The sequence below is a fragment of the Podarcis vaucheri genome, assembly GCF_965113315.1.
Source record: "Podarcis vaucheri genome assembly, chromosome: 7".
NCBI classification, from domain to species: Eukaryota; Metazoa; Chordata; class Lepidosauria; order Squamata; family Lacertidae; genus Podarcis; species Podarcis vaucheri.
Genome location: NC_138765.1, coordinates 24785875 through 24803182, shown reverse-complemented (window position 1 = coordinate 24803182; position 17308 = coordinate 24785875). Strand labels below are relative to the sequence as shown.

At 43.0% G+C, this 17308-nt stretch overlaps 1 protein-coding gene across 7 annotated transcripts in view; it reads right to left on the bottom strand.

Moving 5' to 3' along the window:
* The window catches only part of PUM1 (pumilio RNA binding family member 1), a 49356-nt gene that overhangs the window by 5280 nt on the left and 26768 nt on the right, over positions 1 to 17308 (bottom strand). For 5 of the 7 annotated variants that reach the window (XM_082229471.1, XM_082229475.1, XM_082229476.1 and 2 more), the window contains exons 10-19: positions 11856 to 12007; positions 9191 to 9329; positions 8875 to 9018; positions 6381 to 6671; positions 5541 to 5777; positions 3426 to 3690; positions 2772 to 2901; positions 2527 to 2661; positions 1660 to 1797; positions 759 to 884 (exon numbers count right to left, since the gene is read on the bottom strand). In XM_082229471.1, coding sequence (XP_082085597.1) covers positions 759 to 884; positions 1660 to 1797; positions 2527 to 2661; positions 2772 to 2901; positions 3426 to 3690; positions 5541 to 5777; positions 6381 to 6671; positions 8875 to 9018; positions 9191 to 9329; positions 11856 to 12007 — 1757 coding nt within the window. The remainder of the gene's footprint in view (positions 1 to 758; positions 885 to 1659; positions 1798 to 2526; positions 2662 to 2771; positions 2902 to 3425; positions 3691 to 5540; positions 5778 to 6380; positions 6672 to 8874; positions 9019 to 9190; positions 9330 to 11855; positions 12008 to 17308) is intronic. The other 2 variants (XM_082229474.1, XM_082229477.1) reach the window with 1 other exon arrangement.

Below are 17308 nucleotides of genomic sequence, written 5' to 3'. Positions count from 1 at the left end.
TGAAACTACTGATGTATATGGGAACTTGTTTACGTTCAGCCTCTCCTTCTCAGAGCTCATGGTGGCATACATAAGGTCCCCAAGTTGATATTTCATACAATTACAAATATAAACATTACCTTATATTTTACCCTAAGCATAACTTTTGGCAATCTGGTCCTAAACCATACAATGTACACATATTTTGCATCATGGAAAGAGACTGCTAGTGGCGTTGTTCACATGTGATTTTAAGCCCAATCGTAGTTTAATTATGAACACTCCACACCTCCACCCCAAGCCCAGGTTGTATTATATTCAGGGGTGTGATTACTACCATTCTGTAGGAGCACAGAAATGACAGGACAGAAACAAACTGCAGAATGTGGTATAGGGCACAACATTCAGCTTCCAGAATTCAAAGTTTTTATTTTAGTTTCTAGTCCTTAGGAGCTGTGAAGATATGCTTGTGAAGCAAGTGAGCGATGTAGGCTGGATTCTGCATGTTGTAAGCTGCATTTTTCTATTTTATGAAATAGCGGGTTATAAATTTTCAAATAAAAGAAAGAAGCTGACCGAGGTGGCCAAGTAAGATCATATGCAAGTTATTCTGGGAGTGTTTTAAAATAACTTTGGTAACAGAGCTGCCAGCCCCAAACGCTCTCAGAGGGCTTGTCTAGCTTTAAGGATATTTACAGAATGGAAGATTCCACCACAATCCCAGCACTGTGGTGGGATAAAACAGGCCCTGGCAACCTTCTTTTACCCCCAAGCACTACCTGCACAAGCTGCTCTGTGTGTTGGTGAAGCTCTTCCAGGATGGGGAGAGTCTGCTCAGGTAGACAGTGCTCAAGGATCCTCTGAATGACACGGCAGCCATATGGATGGGTAGACAAGGCAAACACCTGAGTTCAACAGACACGAGTGAGGACAGGGAAAAATTCCTTATAATCAGAACAACCTAAAGTTCAACAAACTGAAATATTCTGCAGGACATAAAAGTTATAGTATGTGATGATTATTCAGCTAGAGTGAGGCTCTGAAAGCTGTGAAACAAAGCCTGCTCCACTTCAGAACCTTTATTATAAACAGGCAGGTGCAGCTGAGCGTTTAAGATTGTCAGCCCAGCTTTCAAAAACCTTTTCATTGCCATGATGTATATGTATCACCATTTAAAAGTTCGTGCTGAGTCCAATTCTGGAAAAGAAAAGTAGCTCTTAAGATAGGAGAAGCCAAGGGTCTCCTGGGTCACAAATGGATTCATGAGAAAAAGATAATGCTGCTATACACCTGCTATAGCCTTTGCTCCACCAGCTTTCCTGAAAGGAGCTCCTTTGCTGTTCTTCATTGCTGAACTCCCTTACAATATACCCATTGCTACCTTTTAAACGTTGATCAAAATCTACCTCTCCTATATAACTTTGGCTTCAGACCTTCAATTTCAGCAGGGAATTAGGAGCAAGCTTAATAACACTGAAGTGGAATACTCTCTAACGCCTGTTCCCAGGCCCAGGGCAAAATTCAGGGTGAGGTTTTGTAGTGTTCTCAGGTCAGGGGCCTATCTTTTTGGCTCACATTGCTCTGTCAAACAAGGAGCACACTATAGAATCTATATCCACTATAACCATAGCATCTTACAGAAATCCCCCCCCCCAATACACAGACCCTCAACACACTTACCTGCCCCTTAAACGCATCAATGATAAACTGCAGGGACTGGGGCTGCACACATTCAATGCACTTCTGCACAACGTGGTTACCATTCTGGTCTTTCACACACTTCAACACGTGTCCATCCAGTTCCCGGACCATCTCGTTCTATGGAAGGAGGGACAAAGAGAGAGAGAGAGAGAGAAAGCACCACCAGAATTGCAACTGGCAAGCAACACAGGGGCAGTAAGAAGCTGCCTTGAACAGGTTCAAATCAATTCTCCATCTAAACCAGTACCATCCACTGGCAGCAGTTCTCTAGGGTGTTAGGGAGAAAGAGCCCTTTCTTATCATCTGCAAATTGGCCCTTTTATTCAACCTGCGGCCTTCTGCATGAAGTGAAATGTGCTCTACCACTCAGTTATGGCTCCATCCAAAGGAAGGAACATTTCCATCAATTATTGCAGTTAGCAAGGAGAGGATTTCCATAGCATGCTGTTAATCTGTGGGGCAGAGAGCAAGTTGGCTCTCTTCAGCTGCTGTTCCTTCTGACTTAAGAGCCAGCCACTGATCAGCACTTCTCTGATCCAAGAGAGAGGATCCAAAAGGAGGAGAACATACTTTTAAAAGTTCCTTAAGAAATGCTTTCTTCAGTAAGTTTCTGACAGAACTGATCTGAAAACTCACTCACAGTATTTCTCTCGGCCCTGAATCCCTAGCCCTGATCTCTGCAGGTTTATTACTATTTGCACACTGAAAACAGGTCACAGAACAGATGCACCATAAAAACTAACGGAAGAAAAAACAACACACACACACACACATAACAAAGGACAAGGTAACTCAGTTGAACAACAACATTCAACATCAAGTAGTAAAGTTAAAATGGAAACTTACAATTACCTGCTGGTCAGGAGGGATAAACTCAAGAGCCTTCTGGATAACTCTGCAGCCGTACATCTGCAAAGCCAAGGAGAGGACATGGCCACGGATACGTTCTGCCAAGGCAAGTTTTTGTTCCAGGCTGCCAAACTAGAGGCAATGATAGCATACAGATTAGAATCAAAATAAGATTGTTCTCTTATTTTAAGATGGAAGCAGTTCAACTACTAGATATAGTTAGCATCATGGATATGACTCACCTCAAAGAACTTTTGGATCACATAGTTTCCAAATACATCAACCATCAGCTGATAAGCTGCCTGTAGGATTTCATTAAATACAAGCTGCCGTTCCGCTGGGGTGGCACGTTCCAGTTTAAGCTGGATAAATCTGCAGAGGTTGCAATTAAAAAGAATGGGTTTATGGTTTTATCTGAGCTGAAATTTTGACAAAAGTCATTCAGCTGCCTCACATGCTTAATTGAGGATCAGCTGCAAACTGGAGAAGAACCACAGAGATATTCTGGTCTAACCCCCTGCCCTCTGTATAAAAACTCCATGCCTATTTTAACTCAGATGAGTTAAATTAGAGTATGCCACTAGCAGAGAGCTGAAGAAAACAAGCCCGACACATCCCGGTGCCTTCCACAAGAGGCATTAAGACACATCCCTAGATTCCCTGCGGATGAAGGGTCCTGGCTACAAGGAGGTTTCTAAGCACCTTCAGTTGAACATGCTAGGAAGCCCCCTTCAGACCTTCTCCTTCAACATGGGAAGGCTGAAGTGGAGTGAGCATGCCACAGGGCCCTACAGGTAAGGTTGATGTTCATATGCCCACTTGTCCCTACATGCCTGTGAGCGTTTGTGTAAAAGGGCAACCCTGTGATTTGTTCTCAATTAGCTTTCCCATCTCACCTGGATCCATGCTGATCCTGGGAGAACTCCATGATGTGCCCGGCAATCTCCCTCAGCTGTAGGTTCGGGTACCGGTTATTACGGAAGTCCTCAAGCAGCCTGCTGCGACCAGAGGGCATGACGTCCGACATCCCATAACGCACACGTGAAGGGAAGAGTGTGCTGCTGGGGCTGAAGAGGCTGGAGGCACTGCTTGCGCTGCGATACTTGGCTTCAGCTCCAGGGGCAGCAGAGATGTAACGGCCACTTCCGTTTGGAAGCCCTCCTGCAAGGGGACCGTGATTTTAGTTTTAAAATCCTTGTCGAAATACTACAGTAAACAGGGAGCTGACTGGAAAGAATTAGGGCTGTGAATACAATGTATGTATTTTTTTTTTAACCCAGACTGCAACCAGGGCAGAGCATACTCTAATAAGGAGAAATCTAAACACTGCAACCCAAAAGTTGCATGGCTGACTGTTTCATTCAGACTTTTGCATTCCCTTCCTCTTTGGCACCTATGGAGAAGGGATCAAGTGCTTCCGCTTTTAAACTAACCATACTCCCTCCTGACACTACAACTCAGGGAACTGTCTTTTGTTTATACTATGGTTAGTGTGAAAAATCCAAAATCAAGCTGCGTTATAGATCCCTGTTTGTTTTTATTAACCATAGTTTAACTATGGTTCCTGAGTTTGGACATTACCGGGAACTGTAGTTAGCCTAAAAGAAAAAGCTTATTCTCGTCTGTGAAAGAGAAGGTGAAAGTGCCTGAGTGACAGGGGTTGCTGTGTCTCATTCTTGATACCACCTTACATCTTGAAGAATGGTTTAAGATGCACCTATTACCTCTTGCCCAGTGTCTGTCACATTTTTCCTTTAAAAAAATGCAAGGGTGGAAAGCTTAATGAAGCCCATTATAACGAGACACTACTCCTTAGTGTTAGCTGCACGTCATGACATGTGGCACAGCATATTATTTCAGCCTGCAGCATGATTTATTAGAAACACATGAATAAGGCAATATAGTGCAATCAATTTGTGAGTGGAAAGGCTAGGAAAGACCCTTGCCTGAAATTTTAGAGCCACTGCCAGTCAGTGTAGACAATACTGAGCTAGATGGACCAATGGTCTGACTCAGTATAAGGTGCTTTCCTATGCTTCTGTTTAAGGATTAACTTCTATAGAAACCCACCCCACAAATACACAGATGGCACTTCCTCTTTGTCATTCATGTAAGTCCAGATTATTTTCCTTACAGTAGATTAAGTGCAAGACATTTGGAACATACCATGTGTGTGTGTGTGTGGTGTTGTTGTAAATAACTTGCAGTAGTTTCTCCACAACAAGGAGGACATGAAATGATGGCAAAATATTGAGAAACTCATCTAACAAGTACATTTGTTGCCCGGGGGGAAAAAACCAAATGTGCTGCTTCTTAGAGCCTGTTTATTCTATCATGTCATGCAACATGGACAGCAGGTTTAAATTTTAATTCTGGATTTCTTAGAGGATCAGAAAATCTATTAAACCTTTTCAAAAATTTGAATGTTTATCATAACTTGTAACAGGGAGATTAGGCTATGAGTGTGAGGTCACACCAACAATTATGAATATATGACATTCAATTTCTTTTAGAATATGCAGAGAGCAAGCCAAATAGGCAACCATGATGGTTAAGCAGTACTTTACCCAAACAATGGGCCACAACTGAAAGCATAAGTCCTTTGCTCACAAACACAGCCCCTTCACTATGAGCCATGATTAAACCAGGAAGCCTCTAACCAATCACAGTTTTTCTATTTCATCTGACTTTGGAAATCATGATTACCAGGCTCTTGGAATAAGGTCAAATATTAAGCCAACTTCAAACTGTGGTTTAATAACCTGCCTTCTTCCAAAGCTGGTTATCATAGTTTCCTGGTTGGGGCAAAATGGAAAGCTGGTTAAATCAGGGGCTTTCTAGTTTAACTGAAGCTCAGAGTGAAGGGACATGTGGAAACAAAAAGTTCATACATAGCTTGTTCTTGGCCTATCTCCTAAGCAGAGATATGATTTCCCCAAACTGTCTCTCAGAAGCATGAAGACAGACGTCCCTATTTCCACCCCAGAGCAACAGCAGTAATACCCCCTTACCAAGGTTTAAACTGGAAGAAGATCCGTGGGAAGATAAGGGTGGTGGTGGAGTCTGAGAATGGCCAGGTCCTTGATTAGGCAAAGGCATGCCAACAGGCCCCGGAGAAGAGGAAAACCCAAGGCCATTATAAAAACTGTGCCCAATAGGAGTCAGGTTGCTAGATGTCCTCTTGTACAGGTCACTGCTGCCCGTTAGAGAGTCTCGGCGAGAGCCACTGCCTGTATTAGAGTTTGCAACTGTGAAAGGAAGAAATGGGAGGATAAATATGATTGGGGCACTGAACAATTGGGAAAGGGAGGATATGGAGATAAGGATAAGGAGAGGTACTACGCTTTGGCCTAGGAGAAGTGCAAACAGAAGAAATATGGAGATATTTGAACATGACATTTAAGAACTCCTTAAAGTTAACGGAATGCCCAGAATGAATAGCTTTCTCCTGCTCCACATTTTACACTGTACATTTGATGGAGAGCTGTACGAAACCGTGGGAATAATGCTGGGAATAAGATGGAGGAGGGCTGGCTCCAAATCCCCATTTGGCAATAAAATTTGCTGGAGGGCCCTGAGCTAGTTATTGCAGGACAGCTGTTTAGAGAAAACGAGGAGGACCATATGGGCTAGCACCCCTAAGCTCTTTTGGAGAAAGGGCAGAGAAAGAAAACATTCCTTGGTACATACGTAAGGCATGTGGCAACTGAAACCATCAGACATGATCTACAGGAAGTAGATTTCTGCTACTGGGTATATCAAGGGCACAACAGTTCAATTTCTTCAGAATTGATTTGCTTGTTCTCGCCCATCACACACAGCCCTCCCCTCAAGACAACCACAACTCCTACCTGCTGTTCCAAAGCCTCCCAGCGCAGACCCCAGTGTAGCACCAAGGGAACTGCTGCTCCCAAAGCCAAGGGAAGTGTTGGCAGGCTGGGCAGAGCCCTGAGAAAAGAGCGAGCTGCTCTGGGAATTGCTTGTTAGGGAGTTGTTGCCATAGAAGGAGCTGGATGCCAGGTTGCTGGTGGGCTGCTGCTGTGGCTGCGGCTGTTGAGTCCCTAGAGGGCGAAATGGTCCATTGGTCGTTCCTCCTAGACCGCCAGCAGCACCATTTGCTGAAGCAGCAGCAGCTGCAACTGCTACCAAAAAGAAGGAAAAAGGTTTTTTAAAACAATCAAAACAAACAAAATGCAATTTGGGAAACCTGCTTATAGTGCACTCCCGTTTTACATTTCCATCATCTGTGCATCATCACCTGTCGTTTACTCCACAAAACAGGTCAGCAACCATTTCCACCTAGCCCCTAGGTCAGCAATTCCCAGGTGTACCGCAAAGCATAAACGTAACAAATTATAAAAGTTCCCATAAGCCTGAAGTTAGAAAAGGCTGACTGCAACATCTCCGCATGGATTTACTGCTCTGACCTCTCTCTTTTCAATCAGCCTCCACAGAGGAAACAGTTGTGTTGCCTCTCTTAAATCAAGGGTTGCCTCCTTTCCTTTGTTATCAGTTTTGAGCTCGCTCCATCCCAGGCTGGAGGCAGCACTGCTGGGCTGCTCAGAGCATAAACAGCTCTTACTCTTTAGCATGCTAAGGAGCAAATCTCTGAAGGCACAAGTGAAGTGTGCCTTTAATTTCAATTTGAGGTAAAATGTTTTTTTTAAAAAAACCCCAAAGATACAGAATTTTTTTAAAATGTTGGAATTTTATTTTTGTTACCTTGGCTTATGGCAGCCTTCACCGTCTTGTTGCCCTCCACACGTTTTGAACTACAAACTCCCATGACCCCCAACCATTGGTCATGCTGGCTAGGGCTGATAAGAGTTGTGGTCAAACATCTGGAAGGCACCACAATCTTCACCCCTGTCTTAGTTGCTGCCAACAATGAATGGGCCAGGCTTGGGTCCTGCCAGAAGCCCACTGACTATGAATGGTAGACCTGCCAGGAGTCCTAGTCTACTGCCATAGACCATTAACATGCATTCACTTCTCGCCAGGAGTCCTGACGTACTATTTTCTCTGTTTTCCTTCAAGTTTACTTCAGGAAGGAAAAAATGGCTCAGGCGCATGCATTTCTGAACTCTGCTGCAAATTCTGATGCTAAGAATTCATCTAGGTTGCCTGCTATTCCCCTGGCAAACCACTTCGTCTGTCTAATGGTCCTGCTGCTTTTCTCTGGCAGTTTTCCTAATGCATATGAAGAAAACTATTATTAGCTTTTCTCTCATTAGCAATTGGCTAATGCATCTTGGCTTGATTTATGGTCAAGGTATGTTGTATTCCAGTTTGTGCTCTTTTCACCTCTGGTGGTCTTACTAAAGCAGGTGCCCCTCTCCAGATGTTTTGGACTACAATCCTCTTTGATCCCACTGGAAATGGGCCATGTTTCCAAAACATCTGCAGAGCACCAGGTTGGTGAAGGCTGCCTTACAGGAAACATCTGTGCCTATTACCGTCTCTGGCTTTTCAATCACGCCAACATTTTCAGGTACTTGCTTTGTGTTTTGCCATTTCCAATTTGTAGCAGTATACATTTTATGTAAGCCTTTATTGTATTGGTCTTAAATAAGCTCTGGATGTAATGAAAGGATTTAAAACCTCCCAACTGTCTTTTTTTCAGCTTTCCATAAAATTACTACCCTCGTTCTGAGACATCCCTTCTTCTAAAATTAAATGTAATTGTATTAGACTATGTATACAACTGACTGCTCACACTGATGCAGCTTTTGATGGCGCTCCTCACAAAGTGGATCAGTTACTTTTACACTAGGATCTTGGGCAGCACTTAAGGTTAAGTCAAGGCCTTGCCTTTTCTTTCCTCTCTTTATGAACATTCATTTATCATGTCTAGTAATATTGCCCATACTCTTGTCTTCACATTTGTGAGGGTAGTTAAAATCACAGCTGCAACATTTTCTGCTCTGGCTGGGCCCCGGGATGAGGCCAAATGGTGTGGGAAGAAGAGAAACAGCTCATTCGGTAAAGCATAAGCCTCTTAATCTCAAGCTCGTAGGTTCGAGCCCCACACTGGGCAACAGATTCCTGCATTGCAGGGGGTTGGACTAGATGTCCCTTGCGGTCTCTTCCAACTCTGTAATTCTACACTACTTTATTTTAGCCAGGTTTTTTGAACCACAAAGCTTTAGCTTGTGACTTTTAGTTTAGTGTGTGCTGCGCCTTCCTAGACATGTAAAATGACACCACCTTCAATGTTCAATATAATTTGAATTCTATAGGAGGGCCATTGCTTCACTGGATTTCTAATACACTGACTATATCAATCACGAGCATACGGAACTACAGGAAATCACTGCTATCCCAAACTATTATAGGGAGACTTACCTGCTTGTGCTGCTGAGGAACTGATGATGACAGGAGCAGGGGCCACTAGTCGTACCGGAGCTCCTAGGCCATTCCTAGCCCCTGTATTCACCACAAGAGTACCTGTTTGGTCATAGTAAGCTGCAGGAGCCAGCACTGGATAACCTACAAAAACAGGTCAGTTAATCATATTAGAGACTTTACATAACACTCCCCTCTACTGTCTATTAAATGCAATGCCCCTAATGTGCCCGGTGTCCACCGCCCCCCCAAAAAATTCTAGGCTCCTTTTACAGCTTAGGAAGATCTGCTGCTACGAGGAACCAAAAGCTCCTACCTGGCATTCCTGCTGCCAGCCCCTGCCCAAAAGCAAGAGCCGAGTTCACTGCTGCTGCAGCCACTAATGAGTCTGTTTGCTGGCCCTGTTGGTTTTGATTTGGTGTCAAAGGGCGCTGGCTGGCTCCTCCACGGAGAACCTAAGGCACAGAAAACAAATGGAGTTATGCAATCCTTATAGCTGGTTAGCCACAGTGGTCTGGGAATATGACTGCCAGTGGCTCCTGCAAATTTGATTATGGCAAGCAACAGGAAAAGCCTCTAGTATACACCAAAGGTTTCATACATTCCGGTGGCTTTTCAATGGCAGCACAGAGAAACAAGAGGGTGCCGCTTTCAAAATAGCTCGTCTGCATTCTGTGCTGCCATGCTACATCAGCGTCATAGCTTGGAGGGGACTGCAAACACACACACTCTCCACTAATCATTCCCAGTAAAAAAACCAACAACTTTGTAGGGTACCAAGTACAAAGAAGAAGACACTCACTTTGCTGCCATAGAGCAGGAAGTGAAAAAGCAGCCTCATTGGTTACTAGGAAAAAACCAACACTGGCTACCAAGCGCTGCCAAAATGTGTGGACTTTTGACTAATCGACAATTAACAGACCGAAGCCCGCAATTCTACAAACTTCTGGAAGCTGATCTAATTTAAAATACAGCCTGAACTTCCTTTGGCAACGAATAGCAATAAACTTACTGTATTTTACTTCAGTTTTACTGAGGGAGGTCTTGCAACGTCTATAGAATTTATTACCTTCTCCATGCTATGAAAATATATTCCCAAATAGGCACTCTTGTCTTGGATATATCAAAAAGGGACAGATGCATTTTCAATGGGCAAAGGAAGAAACTGGCAACTTTTAACATTGTTGCTGCTTTCTGTTTAAGAAGGTCCAGCTCAGCACACCTGAGTACAAAGCAAGATTCTCATTACCGAACAGCGTTCTCAGTGAGGGCAAGAGTGTCATCACTGCCAGACCTTTGAGGACAACTGGGGTGGCCAAAGAAAAATGCTCTTCTCCCTTACTATATACAAATACACATATACATGTTCTACCTGCCAGCTTCAGTAACCTAGCCCGTTGATGCTACACTAGCACAGCAGGCACCAACCAACCCCAAATGCCTGAGACAACCCTACCAGATCCATGGTCCCTAACACTGGGACCATTGTTAAACCCTGATTAATGAGCAACTTTCAGAATTTTTGTTTATTATTACTTTCACATTACATATTTCCCTCCAAGGAGCTCAAGATAGTGGTATAATTAGCCCTCTCCCCTCCTCTCTCACATGCTTTTATCTTCTTGTGGTAGGCTACACCGAGAGACTACAACTGACCGACGGTCACAAAAAGTGAGCTTCAAGGCTGAGTTGCGATGTGAATTGTGTCTCCACAAACCTAGTGCAACACTGTTAACAGCTACAACACACTGGCTCTGCAGTACTCTCTTGTAGCAAGTTCAGAAAAAAATGGATTCTGATTTGCTAAATTGATCTTGAGAAGTTTTTGCTACAATGTAACCATAATCTACATTTTGCAATTTTAAACCCACTTCTTGTCCTACTCAAGCCTTAAGGGTTTACAAACTGTCAGCACACACCCTCTGCTGCCACCTCCACCTCAAAGATTTCATCTCTTCCCTGGAGGAAGAGTTCACAGCTTTTTCAAGGCTATGCTCAGATGAAGAGCCTTTAAATCCCCTCCAAGGTAAACTAGGCATGAAAGGGCAACCGTGTATATTCATTTGTGCTTCTGCCCTGTTCACATAAAAAGCTAAATGTGGGAGTCCATTTCTTTTTCTACATGAAATACAGCATGCAGGTTTGGGAAGCGAAACCTTATCTTAGCTCCTCACCCTTTCCACACTGTGATGCACTGCTTCAAGCACTTTTTGACCAGCTCAACTTCAGTACAGGAAGTGAGACAGATTGCAGAGGGAAAATGCCTGAAGCAATGCAGCTCAGCAAGGTATGGAGAGGGGACATAATTTAAATTCCCCTCATTTGCATGCTCCTCTTGATGTCAAAAAAGATGAACTCATCCTCTATAGTTTGTGTGTGAATGGAGCAGCCACATTAATGAAATAAACACAACTGCATTGCAATATCTAGGTGCCTCAGAAGGCCCCTTTGCCCCTTTTCCAATTTGCCCATTGATTTTTTGGAGCCTGGAAATCAGAACTCCACATGAGTCGCTAAAGAGGATCTATCCAGCAGCCAACAAGTGTGCCTCTCAAAACACCACAAAGTCACTCCAAACTTTTGCAGTATCTAATATGGGTTTAAGACAGGAATGGGGAATCTGTGGCCCTCCAGGTATTATTGGGGCTCCCACTTCATCTCTACCCCAACAAGCATGGCCAGTGGTTAGGGGTGATGGCAGCCATGGTCCAACAGTGTCTGGATGGCCACAGGTTCCCCATTGCTGGTTTAACAGAACACATCACAGAGAATCTACCTCCTTCTTGACTGGCACCAAGTTATGCAGATGAACTAGGACATATGTAAAGGGAGCAGGGGCAGGCAACAATTCCGCTTCCTCTTTTCAGCCCTTTCTGCAGCAAGAAAGGCTCATGTGTGTTTTTTTAAAAAGAGCTGTTCCTGAAAAAAGGCTGCAGATTCAGGTCAATTAATGGCTAGTGCAAAAGCGCACTGGTGCTCACCTGTTGCTGTCCTTGCTGCGTCTGCTGAGCGGTCTGCTGATTTGAGGAATTTGTTGCAGCTGCGGCAGCAGCAGCTTGCTGTTGGAAGAGACTGGCAGGATATACTCCCCAGGGAGCCACTCCGTAGTACTGATGAGGGACAACTGCAGGACCTAAAATATCAACAGAGGACTGGCTTTATCTTCTGCTGGTGCTTTTGTGCAATTCATTAACAGAACAAGAGTTGTGAAGGGCCAGTGGTTTTGCTTACTCCTCCATGGTGGGAGTAGGGGGCGGTGGAATAACAAAGCTATCGCCTCCATTTCCAATCGTCTGCCACTTTCGGCAGAAAGAGCACTGCAAGTCTTTAAGAACATCATCCACCTGCTCAGATAAAGTATTTCACCTAAGATACTTGTGCTTCCCATTCATCCAATTGAAAAGTTCTAACTTGGACCTAGCAAAGCTCTTCTAGATCATAAAGCTTTTCAGATCACTGTATGTTTACTCAGAAGTAATGTATATACTTTTCCTACCAAGCCTTTAAAACTTCTAACAGACAGGATTGTCTTATTGGTGCAAATATTTACAATGCCTTGCTGGCATTACCCCTATTTGAGATGCATGAATAAAAGGTGGAGAGCGAATATGTATGAATGTGTGTGTTTGTGTGTGTGTCGTTCTCATACAGAAATAAAAAAATGCAGCTTTTTCTAGCCATTCACACCCTTTTCTGTTGCTGACATTTGACCAGCTCACAATCGTACAAGTCCCATTTGTCTCTCATCCTTTTCATGGTCAAGCACATTTTGTCAATTTATGCCATTTTTCTACAGTTTGTTCAGCCAGCAAGTGGGCACTTTTCAGCAGCAGCCTTCTTCAGTCTTTAAAAACCAGAAGCACCCCATGCTGTACTTGTATTGTTATTTCTTCTCTCAACCATTTCACTGGAAAGGTCTTTGCTCCCCACCACCCTCCACTGCTGCTGTTTAGCCTGGCTTGGTTCCCAATTCAGCCTTTGAAAAGGTGCTGGATGGCAGAGCTTTGTATCATTATGTGGCTATTGCTTGTCCAAACTGCTGCCCGGTGACATTTCAGCATCTACTTATTTATAAACATGCTACATTGCAGGTACTGAAAAAGTGACAAGTCCCTGATGTTTTCTTGCAGTTTACCATAGAAAGCCACAAATTTCCAATTGTTCACCAAATCTTTCAGGGCAACAAGAGACAAAAAAAAAATATTCTAAAGTAAAATTTGGTTTTGATTTATTTATTTAGTTTTTTAAAAAAATAACAACCTCATGTTCATTTAATTAGAATAGCCTGGCAAATGAAATCTAAACACAGTACTAAGGGATGGTGTAAAGTGTATGGATGTCCTTAATGTGTGTTTTTTGAAAACATCTAAAGTAATAGCTGTGGAAAGGAATCATTTCCTTACTTGTTGTTTTTAGAATTATCCCCCCCCCCCAATGGCAACAGTGAGGAGGAGGATTGTAAGGTTGTCAGCAAAAGGCCAACCCCCATGCCATGGTCCTGCCAAAAACTAGCCCCTGCCCTTGCCCCTGCCCCTGAGGAGATCAATTATAGCTCTTCTAAATGGGATTTTTGCTGGGACTGTAGCATTGGGGGGAAAGGGTTAACCCCCCACCCATGTGGCTGTAATTTGAAGTAAAATACACATTAAATGCATTCACACATTTAATGTTATGCCTAGTTTGACTCAATGTATTAGAAGTGAAGGCTACACTTATAATGACTTAAAACTATAAAGAATGACCATCTGTCAAACACAGCGCTCAGTATTAAACAAATTGAGCTAAAGGTCTTTTCCTTTGTTAACAAGAAATCACAGGGAAAGAAAATATACATTTACGGAGTGTCAACATGCATATAGGTATAGAGGTGATCTGGCTGATAAACAATAGCTTCTGACAAAATAACTCACCAAGGACTCCTGCATAAGCTTAGCAGCCAAGGAATAAAAGGAGACGTTCTCTTGTGGATCAGGAATTGGTTAAGTTGCAGGAAGCAAACAGAATGAATAAATGGACAGTTCTCTGAATGGAGAGATGTCAAAAGTGAGTCCTCAAGGGACTGATATTGGTACCTGTCCTTTTTAACTTGTTCATAAACAATCTAGAGTTAAGAGTGAGGAATGAGGCGGCCAAGTTTGCTGATGATACTTTGTTCAGGGTTGTTAAAACAAAAAGAGATTGCAAAGAGCTCCCCAAAGGACCTCTCTAAACTGAGTGGGCAGTAAAATGACAAAAGCAAAGCAATGTGAACAAGTGTAAAGTGATGCATTCAGGCCAATTTTTTATTTTTTATTTTCATTTCATGGGGTCTGAACTGGCAGTGATTGATCAGGAGCGAAACCTTGGGATCACAGTAGACAGCTCAATGGAGATGCCGACCTGGTGTGCATTGAAAAAGGCAAATTCTATGATAGGAAATTCAAGAAAGGAACTGAAAATAAAAATGCCAATATCATAACACCGTTACACAATTCTATGGCACAACCTCATTTGGAATACTGTGTACGGTGGTTCTGGTCGCCTCACTTCGAACCGGATATTGTCAAGTTGAAAAAGGATCAGAAAAGGGCAGCCAAAATGATGGGAGGTGGAACAATTGCCTAAGAAGAAAGGCTGCAGAATTTGGGGGAAAGGTGAGTAAGAAGTAACACGAGAGAAGTTTATAAAATTATGTACAGCATGGAGCGAGTGGATAGGGAAAGGTTTTCCTTCCTCTCTCATAATACGAGAACTCCTGGACATCCAAAAAAGCTGAATGTTGGAAGATTCAGGACAGATACAACTAAGTATTTCCTCACACACCACATACTATGGAACACATTCACCCAGGAGGCACTGGTGGCCACCAACCTAGATGGTTTTAAAAGGCGATTTGACAGATTCACAGGGGAGAAGGCTGTCAATGGCTTCCTGCCATAAGGGCCATACTCTGCCCTCCAATTAGGAAGTAGTAATGCTTCTGAATACCAGTTGCTGGACACCATAGAAGGCAGAACGCTCCTGTGCTCGAATCCTGCTTGCCTGTTCGCCACAGGCATATGGTCTGTCTCAGTAAGAACAGGATGCTGGATCAGACGGGCCACTGGCCTGATCCAGCAGGCTCTTCTTCTGTTCTTATGTACATCAGTTTGATATTGGAGGTCAGGGACTAGTTGCTCATCACAGAAACTGGGATCCAGAATATGACTTCAGAAGAGGACATCCTGTACCTACCCAAGACAATCCACAAAGCCTGTTTAATCTCTAGGTGATCCTATTCTACCTTACAACCTCTAACTACCCATGATGTAGTTTAAAAACAGAAACAGTGCTTTTCCAAGAGAAGAGAAATAAACACATTCGTGTTATTGTTTGGCTTCTAGACAGACATAAATATTCATAAACTGAAATCTATGTTTTGAAATAAGAGTGTCTCCGTGGAGTAATTAGCATCTAGCTACCACACTAATATTTGACACAAGTTGTGAATAAAGCTTATTAAACAGGCGATGTTTAATGTGCCATTTGCTAAAACAGTGAAAAACGTTTTTGTTTTTTTATACAGTTAACATTTGCCTGGATAATGCAGACAAAAGCCCCTACTTGATCCATAAGACCAGGTTATGTCAAGCAACTTTTGTTTTGGAAGTTATCTGAAGTTTAGACGGAAAGCTTGATTTTAATTAAATGAATAAAAGATCAGTACTTTTCCCATGGCAATTTAAACCATGATTTAAAATCACCTAGATTTTAATCAAACTCCTCCCACCCCCATCTGTGGCTAGATAAATGAATTGCCAATGCTATTTTTTTCAGATTACCTGCGTGTTTGACTGGGGTGTTAACAGTCTCTAATTAAATGAGCTGTTGTTACCAGCTGTGCAGAGTATCGAATTAATGTTTGTGTGTATTGTGGAGCGAAAAATGTAATTTGAATTTACTGAAGTAACTAGCTTGCATTGACTGTTTCTAAAGAGGGAGTTGATAATTTGGTTTTTCCTGGCCAGAAAAAGAAAAGAGATCAGTAGACAGAAGCTGAAAGCATGCTTTTGAACTTACTACACACATTCATTACATGCTTTTGTCATCTGTCTTACATGGAGTTCAAAGGTATATGAATAGTTCTACATCTTCTTTTATCCTGGATAAAAATATTGCTCTTCCATTTTGGTGGGAATTTGAACCCAAGCTTGCTTAGCTGAAGTTCAACACTCTGTCCCAGAGCTGGATAATCTGTGGTCCTAAAGGTGCTGTTTGACTACAACTCCCATCAGCCCCAGCTGACATGGCCAATGGATAGGGATGATGGGAGTTGTAGTCCAACAGCAGTTAAGGAGGGCCACAGGTTCTGCATTCCTGCTCTAGCTACTACACCACACTAACACACAAGCTGAAGATTCATGGCTGAGCAGGAGTTTGCATCCAGGCTCCAAATAACCAAAGCCACCACTCTAGGCATTCACACAAAATCTCCCACGTAGTCATCATGACAGCACAAACTTCTCACTGTCAAAAGATGATAGATCAGCACGTCACACATTTACAACCCATCCCACCAGCTCTAAAAGGTGGGCACCAGATTGTATTGCCATTATACTGCCCCTTCCCCATAACTCCCAATTCCATGCTTCTCTAGTAACATATGTATTACTAGAAGGGAAGAGAAGAATGAGCAGCGTTTATCAACCACCACCAGCATCTATTCAAGGAGGGCTTCAAGATAAAAGTATGCATCTCCTTAAAATAGTTTTAATATTGTAAGTAGGTGAAAATTCATGTCCGGCTCAGAGCAAATGAGTACTTACAAAAAGCTCTCATTATAGAATCAATGTTCTCAGTGAGGGCAAGAGTGTCATCATTGCTAGACATGAGTAAACCAATTGATATAAAGATAAATAGGGCCTGAGATAATGGGATTGGCCTATGTCATGGTAACTCTACATAACAACAGCATCCCATGGTGGTGCTCAAGTAACCAGGTCCTTGGCCATGTTCCATGAAATTTCCTATATTTAAACACATTTTGGGACAGAGCCATGTGAGAAGTGCCATGCTTTCACACCTCCACTTTCCAAAAATTATGGAAATGGCCTCCCAACTGTTGGTCTCAGAATGGGGCAGAAATAGGTGGAGTTAATCATGTGCTCCCTCTTTCTATTTCCAATTCAGGTTCAGCTGCTCAGACTCCCGCCTAACAGCTGGCACTCAGGGTAGTGCAGCAGCAGCAGAGTCCACTTTCCCATGCACCCTCCAGCCTCTGGCCAGCCCCAGAGCTTCAACTCCAGATATTTTGGGCTGGATTGGGGAAAGTAGGAGAGCAGCAACTGGAGGCTTTTTAGAAGATGCTCTCCACTTCATTTCAGTTATGCACGCAGAGGCCCAGAACATAACCTGTGCTTAAGTGGGGAGACACTTGTATAACAAATAAAATAGCGCTGTGGCCCCAATATTTAAA